General features: G+C 40.4%; 1 protein-coding gene across 7 annotated transcripts in view; it reads left to right on the top strand.

The window, feature by feature from the left end:
* Nucleotides 1-21,337, top strand: part of anks1ab (ankyrin repeat and sterile alpha motif domain containing 1Ab) — a 50,769-nt gene that overhangs the window by 24,489 nt on the left and 4,943 nt on the right. For 2 of the 7 annotated variants that reach the window (XM_074640002.1, XM_074640012.1), the window contains exons 4-14: nt 2,428-2,526; nt 3,974-4,120; nt 7,178-7,285; nt 9,117-9,287; nt 13,310-13,447; nt 13,639-13,710; nt 13,950-14,033; nt 14,168-14,305; nt 16,096-16,272; nt 19,104-19,202; nt 20,080-20,177. In XM_074640002.1, the coding sequence (XP_074496103.1) occupies nt 2,428-2,526; nt 3,974-4,120; nt 7,178-7,285; nt 9,117-9,287; nt 13,310-13,447; nt 13,639-13,710; nt 13,950-14,033; nt 14,168-14,305; nt 16,096-16,272; nt 19,104-19,202; nt 20,080-20,177 (1,331 nt within the window). Of the gene's footprint in view, nt 1-2,427; nt 2,527-3,973; nt 4,121-7,177; nt 7,286-9,116; nt 9,288-13,309; nt 13,448-13,638; nt 13,711-13,949; nt 14,034-14,167; nt 14,306-16,095; nt 16,273-19,103; nt 19,203-20,079; nt 20,338-21,337 lie in introns of those variants that run through there. The other 5 variants (XM_074640029.1, XM_074640048.1, XM_074640021.1 and 2 more) reach the window with 4 other exon arrangements.

Raw genomic sequence — 21,337 nt, 5'->3', positions numbered from 1 at the left:
ATGTCACCAAGTAACACATTTGCATAATACCTGCCCAGTGGCTAGTTCGGCACGCCTTTAAACAAAGCTAGTTAGAGTGGAGAAGGAGCGGAGTCCAATAATAGGTCCTGTTTAATATGGATGCAATCTTTTATCAATGTAATATTATTTTATGTAATAACATTTTATACCATGATATAGGCTGGATCTTCAATTGAGAAATAATGTAAAGATACAATTGAAATGCATTTTCACTAATCTAGTAAATTTTATTAAATTGATGCAAAAATCCTGTAAATCCAACATTGCCATAAATCAGTCCTGCTTATTGATTTGCATTTCTCATAGTAGCCTAATGCAACCAGAGATATTAAAGAAATAGCTAGCTGAGGATTAAACGTATCGCAAAATCTTTACTGGTTGACACAAATATGTCATCTTCGTCCTGTTGTGCCCGATGCTAAGTGTACAGATATCTACACAGTAGTGAGAAAGAAAACAAAGTACCCTTCCTCTCTTATTGGGTTGGAAGATTCCATGTTGATCAAGATTTCCGGGACGTAATGCGATGAGGAAGATGGGTCATTAAGCATTCTGATGTTCATTTTCATGCCACGACTAATGTGTCTGCTGGACTTGATGCATCAAGGAGATAAATCATTAATTTCACAAGGCAAATTACCCGTGGATATTTACAAGGATGTGGAGGATGCAAACAAGGGAAAGGTCAGAGTAGTCAGGCCGACATTGTGAATGTTTAATATTGTGCCCTTTTAGATTCTGCCAGACTTGCTTCAGATGTGATCAATCTAACTGAACGTGGACATCAGGATTTGTTTGTGGGATTCAGTGTCAGTCATAATTTATTATTTCTTTTTGTAGCGTTATGCTCTGCTGCTCTGATGTCCAAACTACTGTGGCAATGAAGCAAATTGTCTAGTGCGAAACATCTTAGAAGTTACCCATCATGCATTTACATTGCATCTTCCCTGCATTAACATTGCATCAGATTCTGCAGCCCTCTCTTTGGCAAACGTTATAATGTGTAACTGAACATACATATTGTAACACATAAATTAGGTCTTCTTTCTTTGCCATATTATTGTTACGCCGGCTGACTCTTGAAAACATAACAAAATTTGATTTTTCTAAACAATTCCCCTGTGGTGCAGAGCAAAAGAGTAATTCACTGTTGCATTAACTAAGTGCATTTAGTGAGATGAAGGACTTCTACCATGGCTACATCTGCAAGTCGTATCAGATTAAATCACACTACCATTGCTCATAAGCTATGTAAGAACTCAACCATACATTCCCGTCACATGTTTCAAATGCAGCATGAAATAATAAGTTTGCCGAGTCTCCCGAGGCATCATCAAACTTCAAACTGCGTTAATAAAAGTGGAGACGCTATTTTGGGCCTCACTTACATCAGACCCCGCTTTATTTTGACCTTTTATTCTAGCGATCAGTGAGTAATCTCCAAACTGCGCCCTGATACAGGCCTGTGAATACTGCTGCATTGTGCTCTGAAACCAATCCAGTAAGAGCAGATTGAGTAAAGACTACAGAACATTTTAACATTCTTGGCCAGGAAGAATCAATCTGCGGCAGTCCACAGGGGAAAAACGCTTAGCTCCACATTTTCAAGGTTCTCCTTGTATCTTTATTCCTGCCTATAAACCGAAATAAGATGACAAAGCAGCTGGAGCTGCAAATATGAACAGCTACATGAAATAGACAAGAATCTGCTTGTCAGTCAAGATTTCCGGGAGGTTGAAAATGATTATTGTTCATTGTTTCTACGTCCTAAATTAAGGAATTGTTACAAACTGTAGTGAAATATTCTTGTTTCCTGTTTGGTTTCCCCTCAATGAAACACATCAGCGAAGGGATACTGTAGATGCTGCTGCAGTTATGAAGGCTTTGTTCCCTCTGAGTCGCACCAGATCAGATTGATTACTCTTGGCTTGCACAATTTATTTGACTCCATTGTCCTCCCACTCTGCTGTTACTGCTTGTGTCAGAGATGTGCATATTCTGTGTGTGTGTGTGCATGTGTGTATGTTATGAGCAAATGTGTGTTTGCACAGCTCCAATGTCGCCCTGGTAGTTACAGTGTAGAAAGTGTCATGATACTTTTATTGGCTTTTTCTGAGGCTATTTCTCATTATGTCTGCACCTTTTATGTGTAAATACTGTATGACAGTGTGTGCGCGCGTGTGTGTGTGTGTGTTTGCAGACATTTAAATGACTGCACTGATATACAGTATAATGAATTACTGATTTATTTTCACGTCTTGTACTACTGTATGTCCATGTTGTCTCTGTGCATTTGTCTGTATGTGTTTATTCGTTTTCATGCATGTGTGTGTGAGTACGACTGCGTGTGCGCCTGTGTGTGAATGTGTTTATTTGCGTGTGTCTCTTGCGTTTGTGCACATGTAGGGAAGTAACGTGATGGAGGACCAGGATCTCAGAGACATCGGGATCACTGACCCAGGACACAGAAAGAAAATCCTCCATGCGGCACGCAGCTTGCCCAAGGTACTTAACATCATAACTTAACCTCGGCACTGAGGGAGGACACTGACTGACAGTGTCTCAGAAACAAAAACAGTCAAAATGTCATGTTTATAAAAATAGTAGATAAGCAAACAAATAGAAAATACAGCAAAGGGAGGGCACGTTTTATACTTCTGGATAAATACAGTGGTTTATCAGATTTGAAGTAAAAAACCTTCCAAAAAAAAAACAGTAAATGGGAAAAAAAAATGTTGACACAGATAATATAGATTAAAGGACAAGCAAGTCAAAAGTACATGAAGATACATTAAAATAGAACTACTCATTGCATTATATTGCTAACTATAATTTTAAGAAATACCTTGGAATGCATTACAATTTGCACTGGAGAATGGGATAATAAGGATTGGTCTACATTATACTGTATAATAAAGGCTGCACATGGGTTGTAGGTGAAAAAAGTGTGGCAATGTACGGAAAACATTTCTAATTTATTGAAAGATAACATGAATGGAGAATGTCGGAGAATGTGGACGGTAAAAAGACTAACCTACTAAGACCATGCGAGTGGTTATGTGAGGCTGTACTTTGAGCTAAATGCTAACATCAGCGTGCTAACATACTTACAAAGACAATGATAACGGACAATGTTAAAGGGATAATTTGGGTGTTTTTGAAGTGGGGTTGTATGAGATATTTATCCGTAGTCAGTGTATTACCTACAGTAGATAACTGTCTACACGACCACAGTTTGGAGAAGCAGACGGGAGTTACCGCACGGCAGCAAAGCAATGTACTGCTTGGACGGGGCCGGCAGCAAAACATATTTTATCAATTTTAGTTTAAGTCTACGCTATATTTAGAATATATTCACCACTTTACCTTGCCGTCAGACAGCCCTTTCCGACAGGGAACTGAAGCCGTTGTATCCCTCTACAAAGCCACCAGACTCCATTGGAAAAAGACTGTAATTTTACCTTGCAGAGCATGGGGGTTGCTGGTCTACCGCTGCCTCGATCGGTTAGTTTGTTTGCGCTGTTGTGTGACTTTGGTGAATCTGAACTAACCAAAGTCACACAATAACAGCATCAATAACGGCATCAGTCCCCTGTTGAAAACACAGACTGTATAGCTGTTCATCCTATAGCCCACAGACTTTGAATGTCTGTCGAGAATTTCACAGCAATACATCCAGTCTTTGTCAACATGTTTTATTCCTAACCGAAGAGCTGGTGGCGCTAGATGAAAAGTCAGAGGATCACCAAAGTCTGTAGCATTCGTCCTCTGGGGACCAGACCTCTGACTGTTGACATTGCTGTCCCTTGAGCCACACGGCTAGGATGGCTAAAAACAGCAGTAGCAGTGTCCAGCTTTGTTGAGGTAGAATTGCAGCCTATTTTAAATCATTTTCTCAGTGCAAAAAGTCACGGTACTTGCTCCCTTACGTGTGTCTTTCCCTTTACTGCAGGTAAAAGCACTGGGCTGTGATGGCAGCACATCTCTTGTCTCCTGGCTGGATGGCCTTGGCCTGCATGAATATCTGCCCAACTTTCTTTCAAGTGGCTACCGCACACTGGAGTGTGTTAAGAACCTGTGGGAGTTGGAGATTGTCAATGTAAGAACCCATCTCTTACATTCATCCATACAGTTTTGATTTTTATGGGTGAGCAGGACATTGTTCAGTGTCTCACGCTCTGACAAAGAGGCACGAGTGTTGAAGGACTCGTGTCTTTAGACATTCTGGACCAGTTCTCACAGAACGGTTAATCGTTAATCACACCTTGATTTGTGGATCATGTTTGAGGTTAAGAAGCACTTTAATATGCAACGCTGAAATAACAGAGAAGTGCTCGATGATTGAAGCATTTGCATAGAACGATAGAAAACATTTTCAATATCACTGAGTAATTAGTAGATAACTATGCGATAAAATGTAAATGTAGGAGCAATATGGGGACTGATGACAGGGAAGTATATAATTTGGTTTAATCTTTATGGAAATCGTGTAACATTTTATGATAATTTGTAATTACAAAGGAGGACTAATTTCTTTTGGGCTAAAAGCTGTGGGGGTCGTAGAGAAACGCGGGTACCAATTTGGTTGAACATGTGTGCAGGTGTCGATTTGTCTCTGTTTGTGCGTACATGTGTGCGTGTTTAGACTACAGCAGTGGTTTCTCCATGGGTTTACCAAGATATATCTGAGGGTTTGCAAGATGATTAACGGGATAGGAAAGACAAATTATCCTCCTCTACAAACAAAATTACATTTTCCTGAATGTTTTACTTTGTCTGGCTTCAAAAAATGATTCATATGAACCAATCTGAGAAGGAAAAAAAACCTGTTTCCCTCCTTGTCAGATGCTATTACAAGGTTACATTGTAAGTTTGATGCAGTAGTAACAACCAATCATGTAGACATTATCAGTGTTCATGGCATGACGGGCAAGCAGACAATCCAAACAGATGATCTGATGTGGTTGATAAGCGCTCACAGGAGGCCGTGTAGGAGCAGCGGATAAGCTTGTTTACATCATTCATATTTTCCCCACTTGTCACTGCATTTAAATGAGTTTGTTTATTATTATTAGTCTTTATTAAACAAGGATCATGCACAAAAAGCATTACTCTCAAAATGAGAAGAGATGAATGATATATGACAGATTTAGCTAATGGCTAATTTCCATCTCCGGTCCCTGGGTAGGTAGGCTAAACAGAACAATCCCACTATAAAAACATTCATTTACATGCAACACCATGACATAGTCTCTATCACACAAATGATTATACAGACAAATATACAAGCACATTAATCCAGTACAACTATAAAATCACAATTCATTACATTTAAAAACCTGAATCATGGTTTAAATTAACCGGTTGCCCAATGTTGTTTTTTGTGCACCATGGGGAAAAAGAAAGAAAGTCTGCAAGTTTGAAGCTCGACTGGAAGCGTATTCTTGATGGCCGCAAATGAAGAAGCAGCTTGTGCATACACACAAAGACAGTGGTGGCAAAATGGCAGAAACCAGCAACAGCTGCAGTAGCAGCAGCAGCAGCAGCAGCAGAAAGCAGAAAGCAGCAGCCAAACATAGTGTATATGCAGTGTGCGAGGGATGTCGTCCAGCAGACTGCGATGCAGTACAGAAAGATGGGTGTGAGAGCAGGGCACATTACTCTCAGTGTGCAGAACGGCCTGTGAGCATCTTGGCAGGAATCACTTCGCCCATTACATTTCCTACATCCTCTTCAGCATCTTACAGCATCTCGGCATCAACCATCAATTTGATCTACGAGCTGGTTTACATTCCCACATAATCCCATGGCTCTTTATTACTATTACTCTTATTTCACACACCTCTTGCATACTGGTCTCACTGGGATTCTCTACACAAGAATAAGAAAAAACAGCACCAGAAATCCAGACTATACAGACCAGTTGCCTCATCTGCCTCTGACTCTCACTGAATAAATAATTGAAGCCTCGAGACAAAGAGCCATACGAGCCGGTTATGGAATATTTTGTACCGGCAACATAATTGCGAATGTAACATTAATCACTCGACATCCACCTTTACTGGATGAGCATGGATGTTAATAGCCAATTATGCAAATATACAGTATTAAGATAATGAGTTTTGACTACGTAAAATTAACCTATGTTTCCTCATCTGAGGGTTTTAGCCACACAAGCGGATATGGCATTTGTAAAAGGTTTAAAGAGACAGAGATACTGTGGTTAGACGTGTGCCAGGTGAGCTTGCAGTATTAAAATACCGTAAATTGAACTAAATGCCACCCCGTCACTACTATCATCTTCATATTACAATCCCACCCCTTTCCTATACCACATTTTACACAGTTGAACAAAAAGGGACCTTATTTTCTATGTGTCTGTTCTATGTTTGTCTGTTCGTATTTGTCTGGTTACTTAATGTATCCATGTCAACTCTTGAATGTTGTCTTTTTTGTCACTGTTGTTGTCTGTTTATTGGTTTATATGTCGTTAAGGTGGCCAGTCTATTCGCCACTACTTTTTTTCGTTTTGTTTTTTATTATTATTATTATTAATTTAATTTTTTTTTCTAAGTAATATGATTTTACTAAGATTATGATTATTATTCGTATTACTTTTCTTCTCCTTTATTGGCTATTAATTCGAAAAGAATAAAAAGTAAATTTAGTCCTCTGAAGAGGAGGGGGGGGGTGGTGGCAGGCCTAAAAAATTAATAAAAAAATACTGTAAATTAAAAACATATTTGAATTATGACAAATGAAGTGGATCTGTGTAATACAGTTATTTGAAAATCACCTGTTTTTTTTGCATATTACCTGCCTGTCAGTGTCCCATAAATCGCCAAATTCTTCTCATGTTATTTAAGCACTATGTCCAAAAAAGGATGGTGAATTATAGAGTGTCCCAGGAAGGAGACAGTGCTGTACTTGAAGCTTATGGCAAAACAGATTGAGGCTGAATTATTGACGAGAGTCATTTCTGTTTGCTTGTGGATGTCTGCCAGTGAGGGGTGCATCATGCCACCAACTCTGTCTCAGTGTATTTTGGATATATCTCTATTAGCTTAGTCTAAATAAATCCTTGTGTGTGCGATATTGATGTGACAATTCGCTGGGAAGTCTGTCTCATGTTGTGCCCTGATGCTTTCCTCTCTAGGTTATTAAGATCGGTGCCCTGGGCCACAGGAAGAGGATCATTGCCTCTATAGCAGAGAGACCCTATGAAGAGGCTCCATCGAAGTCCCGTCGTCTGTCTCCAATTATGGTAAGGAAATTGATACAGTTCACAATATTATAAGGTCTTCATAGAGTGCTGCAGGAATGACTCCTAAAACCCGGAAGTGAGTTAGCATTTTAGCACTTCCGGTTCCCTCGTCTGGAAGTCAATGGGTTTTTTGAATGGGTTTTTAGTTAGATGCCTGAAATAAAGTCTGTGGTTAACACAGGCTTAAGAGATTTTAACATTTCAGCTGCGGTGGTCTTTTTTCCAAATTGTTTCTAAAAGACGAAGCCTTAACGCTACTAAAACAACACTCCAAGTGTATTTTGTCCAAACAATGTTTGTTTGGCAATGATTTCAATATTTTAGTTACAAAATCAACGCACAAGAAATTGTATTTTTACTTTATAATACTTTTGATCGTTTTTATATTGGTTGTACATACTAGACTTTGGATTATTTTTTGTTATCTTATTTACATTGTTACTGATCTTATTTGTTATTATCACCTTTCATTATTATAATAAAACTACTCCATTTGGAGTCAAAATTATACAATATAGTTGTTTTTTATTGATTTTACACTGTGCACAATGGCAGAGTCTGATGATGCACAGATCATGCAAATGTCAGGTCCGCCTGGTCCTATCCTGACTAAAACCTTTGTAGTATTTATGTGCTTTGTGTTATTTATATCTGCTTTGACACAGTTGTATTCAAGGAGTTGCTGAATGAATTCAGTGGCATCTCTGCATGGCATCATTGCTATAATGGTGTTATCCACTGTCTAATCTAGAAAATATTTTAGGCCAGGAATAGAAATGTAAATTTGTCCTTTGGTTCATCACGGTTTACTCAGGCATAGTAACAGTCACAGTGTTACTTACACTGGGAATGAATTCTCTGGGGTCTTACCTATCCATAGAGATGAAGATCATGCATATAGACCTGGTAGTTGTGGAGCTATTGATTTATTTTGGGTATGTAGTATGTCTGTCCAGGCAAACCACACCTTCCAACAACCTTGGGCTTAAGAGTTTAAAAATCGTCATTATGCCGACACGTCCGCCTTCACAGACTCCTTGTGTATACTCGCGCTCATGCGAACGTAGTGTAGTTTGTTTATAGCCTACTGTTAGCTTTTTACTTCTTGCGATTGCGATAAGAAAATGTGTTTATCTAAAGCACCTTACAACACCAAGAGTGTGAATTAGGCTGCAGCATTGTTAGTGCTGCTATTTAACCATCGAAGTGCAGAAACACTGTCAACGCTAATTTGGTTAATAGATTGGGTGTGCTCAATACACCCAATTAGAAGCACTGTTCTGCTTATGGCCTCAATATAACCCATATTTAGTGTCAGTGACGTCTATAAAAGACGCAGAATGATTTTTTTTTATTATTTGAAATGGATTTGATTAGATATTGTTGTTATAGTGCTCGATATTTCAATAGAGATCGATGATGACACCCTGTTGCCTTTCTTATTGAACAACAATCAAAACGGAGCTCAGGATGGAAGTTAAACAACGTTGCTCGACAAGCTTAATTTCTGTGCCAACATCATTTTGTGAGAAAATGGATCCTTTTTTTTTTTTCCAGCATGAGATATCTAATTTTGGAATGAGATTCTTCAATATCATTATGTTCACAACAGTTAAATACTCAGGGCTGATTTCCCAGGCAGATTAAACCGGGCTAAAAAGAATTGAGAATCTCCATGGAAGAGGCTCTTTTGTGGAGGATTAAGCTTGGATGTAGATCAGGGAAACCAGCCAGTGCATGTAGACAGTGCTGTGAAATCATTAATCTGTGCTGTGTGTGTGTGTTTATACTCGTGTGTGTGTGTGTGTGCGTGTGTGTGTGTGTTTGACAGTTCCATGACCTCCTGTCCCAGACCACATCTCCTCTCAGCCAGATGGACCCTTACACCAGTCGCTCCATGGACATGCTGCTGCCCTTGACTGAGTCGGACCGGAGGCGGCGAGGAGTCGAACAAGACTGTAGTGTTTCTCTGCGCTCATATAGCGAGAGGCCGCGCTCTGTAGTGAGTTCCACCTTATTTCACTTCTATTGTCTTCTGGGAATGTATTTCAGTGAGCGACTAACTGAATAATAGAGGATGCTGTACAGAAGCTAGATGTGTCAGGGTGTCTTGTCACATGTTGTTGCTGGAGTTGTAGTCACATTTCTCACACGCAGCGCCGTTCTGCAAAACTAAACCTGCTAGTTGAGTTGAATCGTAGTGGGCAGACCCAAGAACCACAACATTAGAGTGTAAACAGAGAAAACAGCAAAGGGGTCATTAGGGTTGAACGATGTGACAGTATGTACGGCACAGTGTGAGATGATATGAATTACCTCTACAGTTCATACCGTGGTAGCTGCCTCTTTAGTATCACACTTATACTTTATCAAACCACTTTTTTATTACATGACTGGGATGTAATGTTTCTAAATGTTTTCTTAATTTGTTGGGTTTCATACTGTCAGCTGCCTGAGTTTTCAGACATAGAATACACACTGGTCTCTCCTCATCTGCCACCGCATTCACGGTGAACTCAAGAGCAAGATAGGCCTTGAATGTCTGTCATCGGGTTATTGTGGCTATATAAATATAATTTATGGTGCTGTTAGATTGCTGCTAGACCGCCGGGTTAATACAGATGTGTGTAGGAGAGCAGTTTTTTGACCGCAGTGAAAATTATGTTTTTGAAAGGCTAAACGCCAACATATATAGACTGAAGCCGAATATTTCATTAGATAAAACCATATGAATTTTGGAAATTATTACATCTATATTTTTTCAATAAATTTAGACTTTTGGACTGAGGAAATTACAGAGATGGATTGAGGGCCACGTTTTTTTTTTACTGTTCCAGTGTGTAAAAAAGTAGATGAGCAGGGCTGCTTTATCTAAATATTGGCTGTTTATATCATTTGATGATAAGTGATGAAGTACTTTGATTTGTCAGGCATTTAAATTTGCTGGATTAGTCAATTATCCCCATTTTTACAATAAATTTTTTTTAGAAAATGTTTCATAATATACTCAGTTGCCAACATCTCTCTAAAACAGTTTCAACAAAAACTGAACATTACAGGATTTATTTCAGGATTGTTGTATTAGACTGCATTAGATTTAGCTAGGTGTACCTAATAAACTGGAAACTTAGTATAAGTAAGTATTATATAACACAGAGGGGTAACTCATTTTATGAAGCTGCTTCCGGCTCAAAAACTGCAATCTATTTACAGATATTTTAGACGTTCTCACGTTTAGCTAGTTAACTTAGCTAACCCTCCATTAGGGCTGATTGAGATGAATGAATTCATACGATAATTGTTCAAAAATGTATATATACAACAATATGGAAAATGTATTAAAATCACATATATAAAATGAAACTCATGTTCAATGCAATGAACTGCCCTAAAGCTTTGCATTCCACCAGACAAAACTCTTCAGACACGTAAAACAAAAACTGTATGTCTTGTTAGTTTTTGAGTGCTGAATTATTGCTCTACCATCCATTTTTCTAACATAATATATTTGTTTCTGGAATTATTTAGCTACTGTAGCCCATTAAATCTCCATCATGAATGCCAACTTTAAAGGGGAACGCCATCCAAATTAAGAATTCCAATGTTATCTCCATGGCCGAGTAAAGTTCAATCGGTATTTGTGAACATGAGCTACTCTCTCTCAAAACCAGAAACCAGAGAAGTACGTCTCAAACTTGTGATGTCATAGGGTATAAAGTCTGGAGCTGCTCCACAGACAATGAATGGGAGACTGATTTTGTGGACCCACGGGATGTTTGTTTTCTTTTTTTTTTATACCCAAATGAGCTTTATTCTGTTGTAGCTTTGTGAGAGTTGTGACAGTTGTTGACTTTATACTTGATGACATTGCAAGTTTGCATTTCAGCACTGGATTTGGGAGAGAGTTGTTCATGTTTGCTAATATTTTTTTGGACAGTCTTAGACCATAGGAATAACATGTATGAATTTTGAAGCTATAATTTTTAGAAATATTTGAATAACTAAAAATCAAATACAGCATCTTCATCCACTGACATGAATTCAGTTAAATGGTAAACGGAGTTGCATTTATATAACGCCTTTCTAGTCTTCCGACCACTCAAAGCGCTTAACAACATGTCAGCATTCACCCATTCACACACTGTTGGTAGAGGCTGCCATGCAAGGTGTCAACCTGCCCATCAGGATCTAATCTAAATACTCATTCACACACCGATGGCACAGCCTTTGGGAATAACTTGGGGTTAAATATCTTGCTCAAGGACACTTCGACATGTGACTGGAGGAGCCGGGGATCAGATTTCTTGGGTTCATTGTGATGGCCCCTCTGTGTTTGGATCCTCTGCTGTGTGTGTGCTTTCTCTCTCCAGTGCTGTAGACCTGATTAGACTGTAGTCAGTGGCATGGGACACACACCTGGGCCCGGTGTGCTCCATGCTTAATAGCCTGAGCATGCAACAGTCTGTGTTCGGCAGATCTCCTCTCACAGCATACCTGTGTGTCTTGGTTTTTGGTTCCCTTTCCTTGTTTTTACAGCACAGACTTTGTCACAGTTATAGAGCCAGGTCAAAAAAGAAGAATTGGACTAGCCCCAATTTGTCACAGCCCGGCTCTAGAACTCTGACAAAATCAGGAGACACACAGATATACTGATCAAATACATTTATTAACCAAAAAGTACAGAAGAAGTAAGTCAAAAGTATGTATGGGAGTAATCTGTAGAGTCCGTAGTGTAGGGAGTGGATGTGTGAAAATGTGCTGCATGGATGTTGTGCCGAACACAGACTGTTGCATGCTCAAGCTATTAAGCATGGAGCACACTGGGCCCAGGTGTGTCCCATGCAGGGATGTCACAAGAACCGATACTTCGGTACCAAGTTGATGCCAAAATTCTAAAAACGTGACAGTACTCTTTTTCTACAGTACTGAAGGTACCGTACGATGCCTGTAATGGTCATTGGTAGTGATGTGACAGTGAGGAAAATTTTCCCACCGGTTAATAAACTTGTGACAACGCCGGTGTCACCGATTACACCAGACATTTTACAAGAAAAGATGACGGTCAACATGTGTAGAGCGCTGACTCTGATCTTTACTGTTGGCTGACGGACCAGATGCATTCACGGTCAGTATGTGCGTGTCGATTGATAACATGCCGCTGATACGCCAAAATGAACAAAATGGGTAAATTATTTGTATTTATTACTTAAAGGCTACATGCCTCTGTTTTTTGTAATGTTCATATGTTTTTAATAAAAGAGTACGTGTTGAATTACATGGGATTCATTGTTGTTGTTTTTTTTTTACTGTGGTATCGAATTTGGTATCGAGAATCGTAGAAATTCACTGGTATTGGTATCGACTACTAGATTTCTGGTACCGTGACATCCCTAGTCCAATGCCACTGATTACACTCCAATCTGGTCTGCAGCCCTGGAGAGAGAAAGCACGCACACGGCAGAGGATCCAAACACAGAGGGGCCGTCACATCCTCCTCAAGAAAATGAACTAAGAATAACTCTGTGATCAAATTTTACCATTTGCCAAAGGTCAAACTGCAACACATGCACAAACATGCCTTGTTTCTGACTCACTCAGTTCAAAGATGCTCCGGAGGAGCGTGCACAGTTGAGGGAAATGTTGAACGACTGCACCACTCAGGATCAGTCATGTTTAAAAATCAATACTTATCATTTTTCTAAATGCTTAGTGGATTATTGTCAGTAGTATATTTTACCCTGACGGGTGATTCATGAAGGAGCGGAGCACAGAATACATTGACCTTAAGGCCCACTATGTGCATGAATATTTATGAGCGTACCGGCAGATCGAAAAGGACTCATGTTAAAGTGCTGACCGAGCAGTTGCCTTCATCAAAAGTCTAATATGCACAAAATACAGTGTCTATATTGACTGAGGTGTGTATATGTGAAGAAAAGTATCCCGGCACCAGATGTTACGAATGATAGTTGTGTTTTCCGGTTTTTGTTGCGTTGACCAACCAATGATTTTGCCTCTCCGCAGGACAGACAGAGTGAACGACAGAAAGACTCTCGTTTGAACCTCCGGCCGCCGAGCCAGTCTGCTACCTACGCCACGGTGTCCGCCTGGCATCACCAGCCTGAGAAGCTCATCCTGGACTCCTGCGGGTACGAGGCAACCGTAAGTCACTTTTTACTTTCTTCAGCATGGAAGCAGACATACACTTTTGTTTATATACAGTATACGTGACAGAATTTCCTACTGTTCCATAAAATAGATTGACAGAGTTATTTCATTTAATTCACTGCATCTATAGTGTCCCCATTCTGTACTGGGTAGTTGACATGAAGCGTGTTTTGATTCGCTCCCAGTACCTAGGATCAATGATAATCAGGGATCTACGAGGGATCGAGTCCACACAAGAGGCCTGTGCTAAAATTAGGGTAAGTATTACTGAAAAGCTTTAACAATATTTTTCTTCTAATTTCATTTGCTCTGACATTTTGAAGAACAACTCAAAAGTGTTTTATTGATTAAAAAAAATAAACAATAAAAATTTCAGACATGAAATGACAGGGTTACAGAAGACAATTACAACAATGTTTCCCAGTCTGGTACATTAATATTTCCCTTATTACATTCATAGTGCATGAACCATTGTGCTATATTGTGTCCATTGCAGAAATCAAAGGATTCCAGAAAGGGTCCAGTTGTCATACTGTCCATTACCTATAGAGGGGTCAAGTTCATCGATGCAGCCACGAAGGTAATGGGAAAGTATGTTTGTGTGTCTAAGTGTATATCGATCTGTCCAACCAAAATATTGCAGTGGATTCTCTCGGATAAGTGCTTGATTTCCCACAAGTACTCACTTCCTTCCTTCCTTCCTTTCTCCATTAGACTATAGTTGCGGAGCATGAGATCAGGAACATCTCGTGCGCCGCCCAAGACCCAGATGACCTCTGCACTTTTGCTTACATTACCAAGGATCTAAAGAGTGGCCACCACTTCTGTCATGTCTTCAGCACTGTGGAAGTGGTGAGTAATACAGCTTTATCCTGTTAAAGTAAGAACAATCTGAACTAGTCTTGTGTTCAGTCAGCTTGATTAAATATATATATATGTAGCTCTAAATATAAGCTTATAGTGTAACTGTACTGGTATACACATTGTATTCCATGCATCTATCGGTGAAACCCTTAAGTCTTCATGTAATTCTTGAGTTTTTTGTAAATTCATCATTGTATAATTTAGAAAAAACAGTGTCCTTTGTGGGATGTCCCGTATCCTGCAGTTAAAACTGCGTGCAGCATCCTGTGGCCATTATTTTCTTGATTGACTCGTCGAATGGCTTGATTGAAGTTCCTCTCCCGCTATGCATGGCATTTTCATATACAGGCACAGATTATGTTGTAATTTGTGTCTCAGCTTCTGTAAAGGTCAAAGACGATCTTTTCTCTTTGTCAGATGGACCACTGTGGAGCGTCGGGTAACTGCAGGGAAACAGTTTTAACTGAATTGTAATGATCAAAGTTTTCACAATTTTGAGCCTCACTTATTTGTATTTAACACGACTGCTCCACGTTGCAGAATGTCATGTACAAATTGCTTTCACTTCTCTCTGAAAAATATGCATGATATTTAGACAAGAGCCAGCTGATAATTATACAAAGTAATTATCCAAACAATGTGAAGAGCAGCGTTTTTGTGTGCTGTGCAGTGTTTTTTGTATGACGCACAACAGATTGTTGAAAACAAGCATTTCAAAACCAAGAAAATAACTGTAATTATAAACCAATATTCAAACAGAGTCACGAGTCATTAAAACTGCAGTGGGTAGAAATGGAGCAAATATGATTAAAAAAAGTTATTTTTATAAAACGGTCACTATATCCTGACAGTAGTGCACGAGACAGGTAATCTGAAAGAAATCATGTGCCTCTGTGTCCTCTGGTGTCCTCCGGTGTGTCCTCCGGTGTGTCCTCCGGTGTGTCCTCCGGTGCTCCTAATGGCATCTGCAAAGATTTCACAGACCGGAGGAAAACAACCAATCAGAGCCGAGCTGGAGCCTTGCCATCTCTGAGCAGCTGTCAATCACTCACAAACTCCGATCAATCGGTCAAACTAGGCAGCGCTGATCAAATATGAATCAATATTCTGTTACTGTAATGCCTATTTCTCTCCTCAAATGTTTTCAGAAACATCTTGTAGTGTACTGTTTAGCTGTAAAATGAGAAAGTTTGTGACCCGGCAGCCATGTTGAGATCAGTTGAGGAAATACCAAGCACTGCCCACCAGTCGGAGCACAGCCAATAGGAACGTTCTCTCTCTGAAATTACCTGTGATTGGTCAAAGTCTCCCGTCACGGGCTAGATTTTCTAAAGCCTGAAAACAGAGCCATGAGGAGGTGTGAAAGTCTAGTTTTCTCTCAGAACACTTGAATTACAAAATGCTGAAAGGTTATTATGGAATTTTTGCCCAATGATGCCAAAAAATATTCTGCCTACTGCAGGTTTAAATGTTCTTGTTAAAATTGTTCTAAAGAACTAATACCAAATGTTAAAGGTCGTTAGGGAAATTAAACGGTTTGTCATGCACACAAGCAAAGGGCTCATATACTACATCTCTTGAGGTTAATGTGAATTCAGTTTAAATCTGTTGTAAAACCAAAAGACAACCTTTATGAAGAAGGTGTTTTATGTCAGTCAGCTGAAATGGTGGCTTTTTGACTTTTTCTTTTCTTTATCCCCTAAACCTTACTTTATGTTCAGTGTCTCCTGATTTTACCACACTTCTTTTTTTAAATATTTTTTTTTTCGTTCCCGCAGACACAGACCTACGAGATCATCCTAACACTGGGACAGGCGTTTGAGGTGGCCTATCAGATGGCAATGCAAGCCAGGGCGAGACACTACGCCCAACCTACGTCTCTGACTTCAGAGGTCGTAGAGACCAAAGCCAGCCGCCCTGTATCTCAGTCGTGGAACAGCATGCGGAGATCAGCAGTGAGTACCACCCTACAACTCAATCTGTGTATCTCACTGTCTGTGAGTGTGAGCGTTGAATTTGCTCTACTTGTTAAAAGGACAGGGGGGGGGGGGAGTAGAAACACTGCGTTGTACAATCATAATTCAGAAAAGGTACACAGACCTCGTGACCGACTTCTTCCCTGCCGCTGAATCCCCAATGGGCCACCTACAAAGGAAGATTTGCTGTGTGTGTGGTAGAAAGTGATGAGTCACTACTTTGCTACCAATTTCATCCCGCCCACCCCTCAACTCTGTGACTCACTCAGATCAGGGGAGATTTTTTATTTTTTTTTGTGCATATACGAAACATGATGAATGCATAGTTTTATTTGTTGCTTACCGGCGGGGTATATGATTTCCTCTGGGACTTTTCTGCGGGCTAGGGCCCCGCTGGTTGGACCCATCCTCCGCTGCTTCGTCACTATTGATTGAGTGTGTTGCGTGAACATTCACGTATACCCTGAGCTATACGCGTTGATGCATTGACCTCTCAGGCTGCATATAATGAGCACTCAGTGATCACTGTCACCTGAGAGAGCTGCACAGCCGGGAGCACGCACGCCGCTAGACCACATGCTTATGCAGAGGCACAAATCAATTTGTTTTACTACCTGCCTGTAAGGATAATATATGGAGTAATCACAGAGCTGCATAATGAGACTGGCTGCTTGTTTAAGTTTTAAATGAGAGGGGGGTAGACTCCTATCTGCTGCAATTTGTTTTAATGTTTTTTATGGCTGTGTGAGTGCTCCCGAGTCTAGTTGGTTTAAACACACCGTACATTTTTTTTTTTAAATGTTCCCCAAGGAGAGATTGGCTTAGCCCCCCATCCCCGCTTAGTTACTGTTGCGACAGATTTACTTGTAATATTTGAAACAGTGGGTCTCTGATTTCAGACAACGGTAGATAAAAGCAGACTTCTCATTTCTAGCTGTCGATAGATGATTTTTCCACCTGAAAAGACAGCTGTAGCTATAGCTACTGTACGTCAACGTTAGCTCCGTGAGTTTGTTGAAAATGTTGGCTCTGTTGTAAAACAAAAATGCTGTAAAGGGGTCTTGAATACGCGCCTGATAGCTACACACATTACCATTCAAACGTTTGGAATCGCCTGCCATAAAAGCTTCATTCGCTACAGTCAGATGTCTGAGAGGACTGCTCTATATTTTTCAAAGGGCAGAAAGAGACAAACGTAGCTCTGAGCAACAGTTAAATAAGCAGATAAGAAATCGTCCGTCATTGGTAAAAGGAACTGGAAAGCGTTGCATCAAAATGTGTGCAGATTTAAAGAGGAACAGGTTTCTGTTTCAGTGTCAAGTGCACAATAATGCAGCCTATAACCAGCCGGAATTAACAGGTGTGATGCTTTAGCAAAGCTATTCTTCAAAGTTCACAATAGAAATAGAAGGTTAGTCTGGTTAGCACTGTTGGAATTGGATCAGGGAATACCAGCTGGACATACTATGGACTGACAAAACAGTTTAAACTAGGGCTGGGTAGTATATCGATATTATACTGATATGAGACTAGATTTTGGATATCATAATATCGTAATATGGCATGTGTGTGTTGTCTTTTCCTTGTTTTAAAGGCTGCATCACGGTAAAGTGATGTAATTTTACCAAATTGTTCTAGCTGTTCTATTATTTGCATTTCCCCACTTAGTTATTACATCCACATTACTGATGATTGTTTATCAAAAATCTCATTGTGTTAATATTTTGTTAAAGCACCAATTGGTCAACCCTATAATATCATCGCAATATCATTATTGAGGTATTTGGTCAAAAATATCCTATTTGATTTTCTCCATATCGCCCAGCTCTAGCTTAAACCTCTTCAGTCTAACAGCAGAGGGTCCAAAGAAAAACGGCTTCCCAAGTATTCAGAGCCCAATTGCAATTTACACTTGCGCTTTTCTGGACTGGAAAATAAATTCAAAAATCAAACAGTATTCTCCTCCTGTCATGCATCATACATCGGCATTGCACATTTCCCCACTGTGGGACTAATAAAGGAAAATATTTTATCTTATCTCTTAAACGGAAGTTTGAATTATTTAATTATTCTTATTTCACATGTAAATAATTTAGTGTCTGAATTATATTGTTTCTATCTCTGTTAAAATAGCCATTATTGAAGGAAAGAATAAAAACATCAACGTAACAGATGATTCCAAACGTTTCAACACATGGTATTGTGCTAAAAGACTAGAAACATGGCAATGAAGAAACGCCATTGTTGTTGTTTTACAGTGTAAAGCTAGTTAGTCCTAGACTAGTATCATAAGTACGATGAGGAATAATATAAGATTAGACTGTTGTTGACGTAACCCTGTTTGACTTGCTTAGCTTACATACTTCGTCCGTTCCAAACAATGCATTCACTTTTAAAGTTACAAGAGAAAAATCATGTTATGATGAGGACTAACCAAAGTGTTTGACAAACGTGATGCTTGTGAATCTCAGGTAACCTTGGCTGGAGTTAAAGAGAATGACAGAGCTAAAGGTAGCATCCGGGTCTGGCTTCCACACAGTGAGGAAACCTTTCAAAGCTTGACAGAGCTGCCGTGCGGAGGGAGAATTTTAACTAACAGACAATAAAAAAAAAACGTATGACAAGAACACGAGCAGTAGAGTAATGTTTGGCGTATAATTTGCCTTCTTTAGTGCTGAACAGGTGACGAACTGCTCCTACTGGATTTCGTCTTTGTCCGTTCGGTGCATTCAAATGCTCTGTCCCTCTATGCTCTCTCGTTTTTTTTAACATGTCTTTGTTCTTGTCTTCTTGGTCCTCCTGCCTCCCAGGGTGCCCCTCAGCTCGAATGCCGCTGCTGTCACTGTCACACGTGTACTACCCACCGTCCTTCCTTCCTCCCGTTGCACTCTGTTAGCCCTGGAGTCCAGGTCCTTCTCTTTCCTTTCCTCTATTCAACCTGTGATCACCACACACATCTGCTTACACACCGATCCCTCCCCTCTTTCTTTTTCGTTGTTGTTGTTGTTGTTGTTGTTGGGGTGCCGCAGTGCACTTTGTCTCCTAGTTTTGTGGTTCTTAATATTTCAACCATAAGCGTTCTCATCCCTTTTACTTTCCCATCTCTCATCTTCATCTTACATTTCAGAAAAAGTTCTGTGGTTAAACACATTCAGGGAAGAGAGGGTTTCTTCTTGATGTGATTTACCATCTGTATATACGCTTCTATGAGGACTGTTGGCTTAATTGTGTCAGTGAAGATGGTTGAAGTTGTCTCTGTTGGATGGTTTTAAGCTCCCTTCTCATTTTTTTGTATAGCTATCTTTTTAAGACATGTTGAACTGAAGATGTCCTCCACATGCAGGCAATTTTCAAATGTATCTTGAGATTTTTTTAACCTTTTCAAATTCATATGTAGCTCTAAGTAAATCAGTGTTAATCAGTGTGTTTTGACTTGCTTATATCACGACAGTAGCACTCCTGTTTGTATATGAGCCACTGGTGTAGAGCACATGTTGCTTCTGAACTACTAATCAGTGTATTCTTTAACTCCCAGAGGGTCGTAGCTTTGGTTTTACTGCTGCTGCTTACAAGAGGCTGAGTGTATTTCCTGTCAGACATCATCCATGTGGTGGATTGAGCCCTGAGTGTCTGTGATTATAACCTGATCACTGGACTGTACCTCTAATCCACATGCACGTGTGAGCTGAGGACTTGTGGCGTCAGTGTGGCGCACAATGGCCTCCACTGCCGCCCCGTCTCACGCCCTCCTCCTCTCGTCCCTCCTCCCTCCCTCCTCCCCGGCAGATCGACCCCCTGGAGATGGACGCCGATATGCACTCCCTGGGCAGCACCACCTGGCTCTTGGATCAGCGGGACACCCACAGGCGCCCCGTCAGCACCAAGTACGAGACCACCATATTCTGAGGCCGGATCCCCACAGCCGCTCCTCTGCACCCCCTCGTACTTTCCTCTCCCCTCTGCATCCGGTTCTTTATTTCTCTCTCACACACGCACACCTTTACTCATGCGAGCCCCGTGCCTTCTCACTGTGATGGTATAGCATCCCTCAGGGCAGCTTACTCCTGCACCCTCCTTTGCCCTGCCCAGCGACCCACACCAACCTCTTTTACCCGCCATGACAAACACTCCCGCGGCTCTCTCTCCCGTGCCTCCCCGACACCCCCCGGCAGCCTCCCTCGCCTGTTGCTGCTGCAGCCAATGGCGGAGCCCTGGAACGGATGATCCTGGACTGATCTCATTTTTACAGTGGCCCTGCTCTCTCAACCAAACTGCCTCTTCCTCCTCATCCTCCTCCTCCTCAACTTGCATCTGCCTCCAAATCCCCGATAGCTCCCAAAGGTTGCATCTTTATTCTTCTTCTTCTTCTGTTTCAGGCCATTCTTTAAATTGATTCTCTGCAGGCAAAACGAGCATGCTCATTTTTTATTTCACCCTGTATCTAGACAACACATTGGCTTAAGTTTAATTTCCGGAAAGGTTACGATATTGAGTAAACTACAAACTTGTGTGTAATACAAAAAGGGTCAGTGTGTTAAACTGTTAAAGGAAGAGTTCAACATTTTGTGGAAAGGCGCTTATTTGTTTTAGTTAGATGAGAATATTGATACCACTCTCACATCTGTACAGTAAATATGAATCTACAGCCAGAAACTGGCTAATTTAGCTTAGCATAAAGACCGGAAACATGGAAACCGTTAGCCTGGCTCTGTCCAAAGGTAAAAAAAAAAATCCTGCTACCAATACCACCTGCTCAGACCTGTCGTTAACATGTGTCTCCACATGCGTCTTGAGTGACTACTGTGATCCGATTTCACTTTCCCACTCTAGAGGCAAATAAACACGTAGTAAACACACGGCTAATACAGCAGACATTGCGATGTAAAATTATAAAGAAAATACAGGATACATTAAACAAATTAAATATAAAATGTTAATTAGTGAGCTTTAGATGTGCTGGTAGTTAGATTCGGACAGATCTGTTTTCAGTCTTTGTGCTAACCCAAGTTAACCGGCTGCTGGCAGCAGCTTGATATTTACCGTA

This window comes from Sebastes fasciatus, chromosome 1 (assembly GCF_043250625.1).
Source record: "Sebastes fasciatus isolate fSebFas1 chromosome 1, fSebFas1.pri, whole genome shotgun sequence".
NCBI classification, from domain to species: domain Eukaryota; kingdom Metazoa; phylum Chordata; class Actinopteri; order Perciformes; family Sebastidae; genus Sebastes; species Sebastes fasciatus.
The sequence above is the reverse complement of the archived record's forward strand: the minus strand, read 5'-3'. Positions and strand labels throughout refer to the sequence as shown.